We start from the raw sequence: 11,356 nt of genomic DNA on the forward strand, positions 1-11,356 counted from the left end.
ACATCATAGCACCTATCTCTGCACATTCTTGCCCGTTTGTGGACACTGCGCCCTTGTAAACAGAAAATATCGTTTCGTAAGAAAATTATTCGAAATAGCTGCGACAATAAATATAGTTAACAACGTTTCTTTTGCCAGCAGTAGCGAATAAGAATAAATATAACACACGGATAGATTTCACACGCTTCTTTCGTTCAATGATTATCTTACATCATACTTTACCTTTCTGTACACTCCAAAATACGAGGCACCATTCCACTTGTCCTCATTTTCTGAATTATTAACAAGAAAAACGATTACTATCGTTAGGATCACAGCTAGAATTACAACGAGGCTCACCCCAATTATTAGAACCTTCTTCTTGTTTATTCTGCATGAAAAGGTATTGACGTGTTAATTTTCCAAAATAATTTAAAACGAAAATATCTCGAAAAAAACAGCTTTGATAAGTGATTTGATAGCATGTTTATGTTTATTGCCGAACCTGATAGGAACTGAACGCGCTTGTCTTTTTGATTTAAATTGACGGAAGACAGATGCACAATCACTTCCAGCTTACGTCGATCGTTACGATCGCATATGTGACACGAAATTGTTATCACGTGCATACTGTGTGTACTTGCCAGATTAAATAATTTATTTCGTTATACTTAGTATTTTATATTTTAACAGTTAATTATATTTCTCTACTTATCAAATTAAATATTTATTTCGTCGCTCATTTTTACATTTGTTAGCTCGGTATAATTTATTAAATTACATACGTATATAGATACATGTTATGTTTTATAAATTCTAACAGATGGTACGAATTATTCACTAGTATTCGCTCTATAATAACGAAAGCATGAAAAGCATAAATTTTAAAGATCAATTGTTACATATTAGAAATAAAATGATAACGGCCGATTACGAATGAAGATTTAATATCAGAGCACTTGAATATGTAACAATCGTTTAGTCTTATCTATTTTAATCCATATTATCAATGAGATTTATCAATGAGGTATTAAATAAAATAATGTAGAATTACTTATACTGGTGTACAATGACGTTTATGTATTTTAATCTTAAAGATTTAATAATTCTTTCATTCGTTAATAACTGCCTAACTGATAAAAAATATATAGCTATCGGAATTGATTTACTCGACGATTTTGATGACGAAATATTTGAAAGTTTGAAATTATTATTCTGAAAATGTACGAAATGTTTGTTACGTATACTTCAGTGACGATACATTTGACAGAGCTCTGATATAAAATGCAAACATTCTCTGAAACACAAATATCCTGTTTAATATATTATCTCTGGTATTTAGCACATAAAACTTGTATACACTGTTACTTAATTTTATCATAAAATGTAAACCATATGAAAAACGGCATTATATAATCATTGGAAGTAAATAACACTTTAAAACATTTAAACATGTCGAAACTCTAGTAAATTACACCATCATCAACAATCACCGATCGTAACACTTTCAAGTTAGAACTAGACATTAGAAATCGTCTAACAATTATACTCTACCGAAGAATTTAATAAGTTATCAATAGAAATATGAATAAAAAACGATTTTATTGAAGAGAAATCATTAGTAAAGGATGGATAAGCAAAGCGTAAAAAATGAAGAATTTTTACCAACCCGATCATGTTGCGTGAACAAACGTGGTAGAATAGAGCTCTCACCTTGACTAAATGTTTCACCAAGCCGATCACTGCCTTTTATATTAGCTACATTACAGATTCTATTTATCCATCCCCACTACTTCTATACATTTACAATATCCACTGCTTCCAATTTCTTCGCTTATTTTCAAAGCAATATCCCACTGTTTTTTTTAAAGAATTTATCAGTATCGCCTAATCCATTGCATCTTGCAGCACGACGCGATAAAATATCGAATATTTTAATTCACATTATAAGTCTTTCTTTATTTATCGTTTTATAATATCCATAAAATATTTATTATTAAACCAAAGCTTTAAAATATGCTGTACACATTCTTCATTTAGTCTTACAATTAGATGTAAAAAGGTTTTTTAAAGATGCGATTCGTTGCGTACATACTTGGATACTTATCTCTTAATTGTAAAAGTCGATATCTTGACAAGTTTTAAACAGAATATATTATGTTGTGAAATAGAAGCGATATATCTCAATTCAAAATATAAAAATTGCTTTTTAAGATTCACTTATTTTTCTTAATAAAAAAATAGAATTTTAACTGTATTTGTTGTTCTGTGTTGAATTATCTTTTATATTAACAATTATTGTTCCGAAAATAAAGTAAATTATTTATTTAATATCGCGTAACAATTGCATTTACGTTAAAAAAATGCAAGCAATACGTAAAGGACCTCATTGCGACGTATTACCCTCTACCGGTAAGAAATGAAATCAAGCCTCCAGATGAATAGCGATCATTTTGAAAAACGGCGAAGTCATTTTGTGCTCTAAGCAAGTGAGGTGTGCTTTTTAAAAGATTGGAAACAATGACATCAAGATACGATAGAGCTATTACAGTATTTTCACCAGATGGGCATTTGTTGCAAGTGGAATATGCACAAGAAGCTGTTAGAAAAGGTTCTTCTGCGGTACGATGCTATATTTCACCTAACCTCTTTTGTGTTTTCGGTGAAATTGCATTACTTTCTGTATATCTTTTGCATTAAATTCATTTTACTTTATATGACATGTTACAGAATAACTTTTAAATATGTTGAAACGTTAGAATTAGAAATCAAAATGATATATACATTGTATAATGTAACTTTTTGAAAAATGAACCTAATGAATTCTAATGAATCATACTTGTTTCAGGTTGGCGTTCGTGGTAATGATGTAGTCGTTTTAGGAGTTGAAAAAAAGTCCATTGCAAAACTTCAGGAAGAACGAACAGTTCGTAAGATATGTCTCCTAGATGAACATGTTGTAATTGCATTTGCAGGTTCGCTTATAAATATTACATTTAAATAATTACAGTACAATTTCTGTAAACGTACTCTATCCTAATAAATTTTAAAAGTTACATTTTTTTTTCCTAAGGCTTGACAGCAGATGCAAGAGTTCTTATTAATCGTGCACAAATAGAATGTCAGAGTCACAGATTAACTGTTGAGGACCCAGTTACATTGGAATACATAACTAGATATATTGCAGGTAAAATAATAAATTTTATTAATTATACATTCAGTATGTGTATGCTTATAAAGTAAATGTGTTAATCATTTTTAGGTTTGAAACAGAAATATACACAAAGTAATGGTAGAAGACCTTTTGGAATATCATGCCTTTTAGCTGGATTTGATTATGATGGTGTTCCACATTTATATCAGACAGAACCTTCAGGCATTTATTATGAATGGAAGGTATGTTTTATATGAATATTGCTTTGTTAATAGCAACTAAAAGGAAGAAAATGTATCTACTTTTTCTTTAAAGGCAAATGCAACAGGTCGAAATGCCAAAACAGTACACGAATTTTTACAAAAATATTATACACCAGAAAAAGTAGCAACAGAGGAAGGAACAATAAAATTAGCTATTAGAGCTTTACTAGAGGTAGTACAATCAGGAAGAAAAAATTTAGAAATTGCAGTAATGCGACGTGGTCAACCTTTACAGGTGCAAACTTCAGAATTTATTTATAATATTCCTCCAAGTAATATATTCTAACCGTATTCCTTATGTTATAGATGTTAGATCTAGATACCATTGGACAATATGTCACCGAAATTGAGAGAGAAAAGGAAGCAGAAGCTGAAAAGAAAAAGCAAAAGAAGTGATATCCTTACATGAGATTACACTTATTATTCGTTTATTGGTATTTTGCATAAAATAAATATAAAATACATGGATAAGAAAAAAACAAAATTTTAATATTCATTTTATTTGTACTTTATTATTATGTCTATAGAAACTATATGTACATTCACACATGTTTTTAAATACATAATTTAAAGTTCATACCAGTACCACAAAAAATTAAATTTTCCTGTGTTTTTTATGGGTGATACAACTAAAATTAATAATAAATCACATTTAAATTAAATTGCACGTTTTAATGGTAATATAGAGTGCAATTTTTTTAGTCACATTTTAAAATCAATAGCAGAAATATAAAATTCAATGTGTATACCGTGGAATTAAAGATGTACCACGATGATTAAATATTTGAAATGATGGAAGATTTCTTAAAGTTTCCCAAGATTTGTTTTCTAAATCAACAACTGCTCGAATTTCTTTAAAATCACCTGCAATATACATTACTCCGTACATAACCATAAATAAGCTAATAATTCCTTGTATTAAGATCTATAACAAAAATATAATACCAATTACATATTTCCTACATATCAATTTTGTATATTATTTAATACTTACATCAATTGGCAAGGTGATAAACTCTTGTTCTGTTATACGTAAATATGATCGATCTATAAATTATATTTGATAAAAAAATTATTTAAAATTTGATCAATTTAACCTAAAAAATTATGACGATGGTACGTACGTTGGGCAGCTGAGTATGCTGTATGTAAAATTGATATTAATCCTATGAATGTCATAAATTTATGAAAAGCCGTTGCAGGCATTTTAATATTGTAATAAATTAGAAATTTCTAACAATGACAATGTTTATTTCAGTAATTCTCATGTCATCTGTATCACAACTATAATAAACAAGGCTTATTTTCACACACGAAATAAATTGATAGTTCTATCTACAAATTGTCTTTATTTATACCGCGTTTCTAATTACTAGATTTTTGAGGATTCTATTTAAATAGGATTAGTTTACTTACTTTTTAATATTTTGTAAGCACGTATTAATTATTTATTAATGAACAAGTAGGCTACTAAAGTATGGCAAAATATCAAACAATATAATGTGAATTTACTGCTCAAAAAAATCACCGAAAATTATCATCAGAGTATGTGTTCATATGCTATTGTATTCACAGTAAATAGTCTGATGAAGTGATCAAGGTAGTATTCTGCAAAGGTTGATCGCTCTCTCTGTTTATGTATATATACGTTAAAAATGTTTGTTTATAGTTGATAATTGTCCCAATAATACTAAAAATCATGGATTATGAATTTAAACTAAAAACTGATACAGATCGAACAAAGGTCGAAGACCTTTTCGAATTCGAAGGATGTAAAGTTGGAAGAGGAACTTACGGGCATGTCTATAAAGCTCGCAGAAAGGAAGGGTTAGTGATTCTAACCTAACATTGAAGATTGCATAAAATTTAATAGTATTGTTTTATACCAATAAAAGAAACCTTTGATTTTCATAAAATGTATAAATCTACAGAAAAGATTTTTTGTTAATAGGAAATTGTAGTTTTTACTTCAATGTTTAAATAAAACTAATTCTTATACATATTTTGTATAGTTTATAGAATTTTTTACATGTAATATACACAATCATGATTTTAATTACTCTAAATATTAAGTATTATATAAAATATTTATACAAGGTGCAAATTCTTTTCATTTTATCCTTTTCACAGTCTATAATTGTAATGCATATATACTTGACATTTGATTAGAGTACCAGATAGCGAATTAAAATCTCGGCCAGACACAAAGGATTTTGGCCTTAAACAAATTGAAGGTACAGGTCTTTCAATGTCTGCATGTCGAGAAATTGCAGTAAGTATTAATACTATATTTTTTTTTTCTTTGTAACATGTATGTTGTGTTTAAAGTTACCAACATTACGTATAATAATATTGATCATTTCATTACAAATATTTTGATGTATTTTTTCCTTCAGTTACTTAGGGAACTGAAACATGTAAATGTAATTACATTAATTAGAGTTTTTCTATCACACATTGATCGTAAAGTGTGGTTACTATTTGACTTTGCAGAACATGATTTATGGGTATGTCTATGTTTACTAAACATATTTTATAACTGAACTTTGTAATTCAATTATTACATGAAACTTTCTAATATATAAAACATTAATGGTATTTTATTTTAAACTATAGCATATAATAAAGTTTCATAGAGCAGCAAAGGCTAATAAAAAGCCTGTTATGGTTCCAAAGGGTATGGTGAAATCTCTGTTGTATCAAATTCTTGATGGTATTCATTATTTACATTCCAATTGGGTGCTTCATAGAGATTTGGTAATTTATTATTGCATACAGATATTATGAATGCACATATAATTTTCTACAAAATTAACTTCTTATATTGCAATCTAGAAACCAGCAAATATTTTAGTAATGGGAGAAGGAAATGAAAGGGGACGTGTAAAAATTGCAGACATGGGTTTTGCTAGATTATTCAATGCTCCTTTAAAGCCCCTTGCAGATTTAGATCCAGTTGTAGTAACATTTTGGTATAGAGCACCAGAATTACTTTTAGGTGCTAGACATTATACAAAAGCTATAGGTATTTTGCACTTTCAATATATGCTTAATAATTGAAATTATACTTATATACCTTTTCATGTAAAAACAGTGAAATCAATTTTCATGTATTATTTCAGATATTTGGGCCATTGGTTGTATATTTGCAGAACTTTTAACTTCTGAACCTATATTTCACTGTAGACAAGAAGACATCAAGACTAGTAATCCATATCATCATGATCAATTAGATAGGTAAAAAAAAATTACTTGGTATATCATTATCTCTACTATACCATTAATGTAGAAGAAAAGGAATGTTAAATTTTGCTAATACTTAGGATATTCAATGTGATGGGATTTCCCTTGGAAAAGGATTGGGAAGATATTAAAAAAATGCCAGAACATCCTACATTATTGAAAGACTTTAAACGATCAAAGTTAGCATCTTTTCAAAAACAGTTATCACAAAAATTTGTTATTTAATTTTGATATTAATATAAATTCGTTTATAGTTATGCAAATTGTTCTCTCACAAAGTATATGGACCGACATAAAATTAAGCCAGATAGCAAAGCATTTAATTTGGTATGTTTAAGATAAAGTACCTTAGTCCTTTGTAATTATTTTAGTTTAACAGTAATTATTTTAATCATTTCAGCTTCAAAAGTTATTAATGATGGATCCCAATAAACGAATAACATCTGAACATTCTATGCAAGACGCTTACTTCCAAGAAGAACCATTACCAACGCAAGAGTACGTTTTTAATAACATATGTGATGTTGTTTTATCGTATGGATCGATCATGTTTAAATTTATTCGATATAATGAAATAATGTTGTAGCATATTTGCGGGTTGTCCTATTCCATATCCTAAACGAGAATTCTTAACGGACGACGATACAGAGGAAAAGACTGAAAATAAAGCACGACAAAATCAACAACAAACCGTGAGTATTTATTGATTTGTTTTGTGTAATTGATTCCCTTTTTTACGAATTCTGTGAAATTGTAGCAACAAAATCAACAGCAACAAGGAAACGGTGATCACAATCACGGGCAAAATGCAAAACGAGTAAGACTCAACGGTCCTCACGGAGCTCCAGAATTTCATCAACATCAAAGTCACGCGATGACCCATCAACAGCCTCCAGGAATGGTTTATTCTACTGCTCAACCAACGCAACCGTCAAATTTCCATCAACGTTTTTAAACAGTTCATATGACGATCGAATTCACCGATTAAACGATTAAATTATTAGTCTACCAAATTTAATTGACTTCTGTATCGATTGACAGACCAGCAGATTCCTGTATATTCACAGTACGATAATATAACTTTATTTATATATTGTGTACATGTACATGTCTTACAAAATACTTTTTATACTTTATGTGGATTTTATATTTCACAAATATCGAATTTATAACACATTTAGTGATATTACGGGAAATAATATATCGATTGCTTACCTTTAATAAGCGATATCGGTAAATTTTTAATAATTTAGCGACTGTAGATACCTTTGAGTAACTATTTGCAATTCTAAATTATCTTTATGTTATTTACATAATTTCTTATACTAATAAAAACGAACAAACGAGATATTGCCGAAGCGAAAGAAGAATAAATAATTGATAGTTAGAATTAAATTATTAAAAAGAGTTTTAAAAAAAGGCGGATGAAACGAGAAGAGAATATAAATTGGAAAGTACGTGGAGTCTTCGCACAGAGAATGACGAAGACGAGTGAAGTTGGATAGGGCAGAGGGAAAGTACGCATGCGCGGTAAATCATTCCGTAGCAAGGTGGCGGTCAGTCGCGCGCTCCTGAAACGCAGTTTCCGCGAATCGGTGCTTGACGAAAAAAGTGTGCGTGCACGGCGTGTTACCGCGATCGAGATGCCAATCAAACTACGGACCACTGATTCGCCAATCAACCTGTTGCTTAAATGAAAATAAAAGGTGAGAGAAAAGTCCTGCCTATCGAATAACTTACGCGATCTATCTATCTATCTATATCTTTTTATTATTCCTTGACTTTTAACTTTGACTCGAGACTCGAACACCTGTCAAACTTGGTCGTATTTCTTTTCTTCTTTACGAGAAGTATCACTTTAAATGAAACTCGTGTATTTGGAAACTCGCTAGTATCGGTCAGAGACGAACATTATTCTTGAATGTTACTATTTTAAAAAAATTTCTATTCCTTTAACGTGATCAGTATCACTCGCGTTATTTCAGTTTTCGAGTGAATAGTCTCGTATTGCACAATACTAAATAATCTCTTGCGTAATAAACAATAAAAATACTTAAACTCATCGCGTGACATTTTTAAATGATTAGGTATAATTTACCGATTTCTTGCATCGAGTAATATTAGATCAATATCGATATACTGTCTCTCAGCAACATCGGTGTTAATTGATATACATTGTTTCTCAAATTTTGCTCAGCGAATACAATATAAACAGTGATATTTCACCTAACTAGACGTTGCGTAATTGAAATTCATAAGATCGATATTTTTTCTTAGGCTTTACATGGAATTTCGTTCATGCTAAGAGATAGAAATTACTCGGCAAAGGATTAATGTGCTAAGATTTTGAATTTTGGTAATATCGAAAAACATCATAGATGCAGAAGTAAAAGTAAGGGGAAGGGGGGCGATCCTGACCAGTGCAATCCAACCAGTCGGGGGCCATGACCACGTTGCGACAAGGTAACCGCAATTAACTCGTATCAATGTATTAACGGAACGATTCGAAATCCTAACTGTTTCCGAGTCATTTGTAACGACAGTTATAGGAAACACGTTAGACGGTACACGGTACACGGTAGACTACTGTATACATACATATGTCTAATGCGAGATAATCGAGATACGATGGTGGTTGAACGCGATTCATCGACGATGTTCGTGTTTCTGCGTAACAGAACGCAACGGAAAAAATCCAAGGAAGGACCGGGATTACGTTTCAAGCAAGGACGTTCAGCATATCTATCTGAACTTTCACACAAAGCAAGCGTGACGAAACTAGCAATCGCGTATTCTATAAAAAAAATCAGCATGAAAGATCCTGCTCGAAACTATCGCAATGCGATATGGAAATCGAGCAATACCGAATCGAACATTTTTGGCTCCTATCTGGAGTGAAGTTAAACAAAAGCATCGACAATGAAACAACATAGAACTACGTGGGACGATTCGATAAATCGGATCGCGAAATGGTCGATATATCGATTGTATCGATGGTCGATGTGTCAAGTATTTTTCTAACGTTCATCTCGTGGAAAAAATATTTACTCGATCGCTCGTAATTGCGTCGATGGTTTCACGTAGGCGGTTGTTACGAGGCACAACTTGGTTCGAAAAGATTCGGATATACCCAAAGGCGTGAGCCTATACATGGAGATTCCGAAACACGATTTCCGTCGATACACGTCTTCTCTAAAAGAATAATTAATGGAGAAACGATTCGGAAATATCGCGCTAAGTCGTGCACGTGCGCCAGATCATACCAGTGCTGGACGATGATTTTACGATTATTCAAATAGCTCGTTCTCGTTTATGTAGTTTACGTTACATAGAGATGCATCTTTTTTTATCGAAATGTCCCCACGTTCGTCGATCTGCGAATCACCGCGTTCCGTAGATTCGAATCGCGAACATGTCGCGTTCGCGGTTCGCGGTTCGTGTTTCGCATCGAAGTCTCTTTTCGGTGACGAACGTCCGAGAAACGACATTGGCGATGGTCGAAACTTCTTTTGTCGGTAGTGAAAGACGTGGGAAGAGAGGAGAGCAGATTGTCAGTGAACACATACTTAGCTTTGCGCTCTCGTACGCGAAAGAGAACGAGAACAAGAACGAGTGACAGAGAAGAGAGGCGAGGTCAACAAGGTACCCGATATGGTATCCCACGTCCGCCGAGAGTGCTATTTCATGTATATGTATGCCTAAATATACACGATACACACATAAATTCGTACACGCGTTCGTAAGATCGTCTCTGCTTGCCTCTAGTATTAGCAATCGTCGCAATTGAATTATTAAATGCAGTTTTATATGCGACTCTATATGCCCGATCCGATCCGTCATCGTTTCGTTTCTACCGAATTCCATCGGTCTTCCTTCGAATTTGAACATTTCCTGAACGTGGTCCCTCGCGAACCGCGAATCGTTCGGTTTCACTAGAAATGTTCAGCCGCGCGTCAACGACGAGGGCGCTGTTACGTATATGCACGTCGCGACGAAATTGCTTCTACTATAAAAACACGACATACGATGGGTGTCCGGCTTTGCTTTTCGCGATATCTTCTCCTAAAAAACATTTCCAAAGCCGAGGCAACACAGTCACGAATAAAACCAGATCGGTCCGTCCGTTTCATTTTTTTGTATTTTTTTCTTTTTTTTTTCTTTTTTTTCTTCTTTCGATGGATCGGATCGCGGCCTTCCTAAGATGGCCAGTGCCACCGTAAATGCAGACACGCAAGTGCGAACTTCGAGGTCGTCGGTAGGAACGATTGCAGCAGGAAGCACCGATGACTTAGTACGGCTGCAACAAGGCGTACCAGCATGAATCACTTCTATCAACTTCTACTGCTCGCGATATATTCGGAAACGTGTTCACGAATCTCGCTCGGTTGGAAGCTGATTCCGTAATTCTTCGTTTCGTTTATTCTTCCAGTCAACTCTGTTTCCATCGCGATAGGAAACAATCGTAACGCGCTGTTCGCTTAAACGAACGATCTCTAATCGCGGTTGACTGAAAATCGGCTCATGGAAAAAACTTGCCTTCAGTTAGCTACGAAGCGATCGATGACAAACGATTTAGCCAATGTACGCTCATACGCTCATACGCACTTCTTAATCGTGGCCCTTAATAATCGAGAATCTATTTTTAAACGTGACTAGAGGTATGCGCATGCATACGGTGACGCAATCCTATGGTCTTTCCCCTATATTTCCCTCTCTC

General features: G+C 32.7%; 4 protein-coding genes across 6 annotated transcripts in view; 3 read left to right on the top strand and 1 right to left on the bottom strand.

The window, feature by feature from the left end:
- The first annotated feature begins 2,431 nt into the window (after positions 1-2,431).
- Positions 2,432-3,816, top strand: Prosalpha4 (proteasome alpha4 subunit). Its single transcript, XM_017899780.1, has 6 exons — positions 2,432-2,601; positions 2,828-2,954; positions 3,053-3,166; positions 3,242-3,375; positions 3,449-3,631; positions 3,703-3,816. Exons 1-6 carry the CDS (start codon positions 2,500-2,502, stop codon positions 3,790-3,792), a joined length of 750 nt encoding a protein of 249 aa, XP_017755269.1. The 5' UTR covers positions 2,432-2,499; the 3' UTR covers positions 3,793-3,816.
- A 175-nt stretch (positions 3,817-3,991) lies between these two features.
- EMC5 (ER membrane protein complex subunit 5) lies at positions 3,992-4,663 on the bottom strand. Its single transcript, XM_017899748.1, has 4 exons — positions 4,521-4,663; positions 4,391-4,443; positions 4,146-4,321; positions 3,992-4,025 (listed from the first exon to the last, which is right to left on the bottom strand). The coding sequence occupies exons 1-4, from the start codon at positions 4,600-4,602 to the stop codon at positions 3,992-3,994; spliced, it is 345 nt and encodes a 114-aa protein (XP_017755237.1). The 5' UTR covers positions 4,603-4,663.
- Positions 4,664-4,924: 261 nt separating this feature from the next.
- Cdk8 (cyclin-dependent kinase 8) lies at positions 4,925-7,682 on the top strand. Of its 2 annotated transcripts, XM_017899795.1 has the most exons (12): positions 4,925-4,996; positions 5,066-5,223; positions 5,566-5,668; positions 5,793-5,903; positions 6,013-6,153; positions 6,232-6,421; positions 6,519-6,633; positions 6,720-6,818; positions 6,894-6,966; positions 7,040-7,137; positions 7,226-7,331; positions 7,397-7,682. In XM_017899795.1, exons 2-12 carry the CDS (start codon positions 5,096-5,098, stop codon positions 7,592-7,594), a joined length of 1,362 nt encoding a protein of 453 aa, XP_017755284.1. In that variant the 5' UTR covers positions 4,925-4,996; positions 5,066-5,095; the 3' UTR covers positions 7,595-7,682. The 2 variants fall into 2 exon arrangements, with proteins under 2 accessions (XP_017755284.1, XP_017755283.1); XM_017899794.1 differs by having other exon boundaries at positions 4,994-5,223.
- A 515-nt stretch (positions 7,683-8,197) lies between these two features.
- The window catches only part of form3 (FH2 domain-containing protein formin 3), a 15,985-nt gene continuing 12,826 nt past the window's right edge, over positions 8,198-11,356 (top strand). Inside the window, exon 1 of one of the 2 annotated variants that reach the window (XM_017899823.1) lies at positions 8,198-8,345. The gene's annotated coding sequence lies outside the window, so the exon portion shown is untranslated. Of the gene's footprint in view, positions 8,346-9,082; positions 9,103-11,356 lie in introns of those variants that run through there. The other variant, XM_017899824.1, reaches the window with a different exon arrangement.

The sequence above is a fragment of the Eufriesea mexicana genome, unplaced genomic scaffold, assembly GCF_001483705.2.
Source record: "Eufriesea mexicana isolate 0111107269 unplaced genomic scaffold, ASM148370v2 scaffold994, whole genome shotgun sequence".
NCBI lineage: Eukaryota > Metazoa > Arthropoda > Insecta > Hymenoptera > Apidae > Eufriesea > Eufriesea mexicana.

Coding starts and splice junctions, on each gene's coding strand:
- Prosalpha4 (XM_017899780.1), top strand. CDS start 2,500: ATGACATCAAGATACGATAGAGCTATTACAGTATTTTCACCAGATGGG. Junction 2,602..2,827: donor TTAGAAAAGGTTCTTCTGCG/GTACGATGCTAT, acceptor TACTTGTTTCAG/GTTGGCGTTCGTGGTAATGA. Junction 3,376..3,448: donor GCATTTATTATGAATGGAAG/GTATGTTTTATA, acceptor TTTTCTTTAAAG/GCAAATGCAACAGGTCGAAA.
- EMC5 (XM_017899748.1), bottom strand. CDS start 4,602: ATGCCTGCAACGGCTTTTCATAAATTTATGACATTCATAGGATTAATA. Junction 4,322..4,390: donor TTATCACCTTGCCAATTGAT/GTAAGTATTAAA, acceptor TTTTTGTTATAG/ATCTTAATACAAGGAATTAT. Junction 4,026..4,145: donor GGTACATCTTTAATTCCACG/GTATACACATTG, acceptor TATTAATTTTAG/TTGTATCACCCATAAAAAAC.
- Cdk8 (XM_017899795.1), top strand. CDS start 5,096: ATGGATTATGAATTTAAACTAAAAACTGATACAGATCGAACAAAGGTC. Junction 5,669..5,792: donor CTGCATGTCGAGAAATTGCA/GTAAGTATTAAT, acceptor TTTTTCCTTCAG/TTACTTAGGGAACTGAAACA. Junction 6,819..6,893: donor AAAGACTTTAAACGATCAAA/GTTAGCATCTTT, acceptor ATTCGTTTATAG/TTATGCAAATTGTTCTCTCA.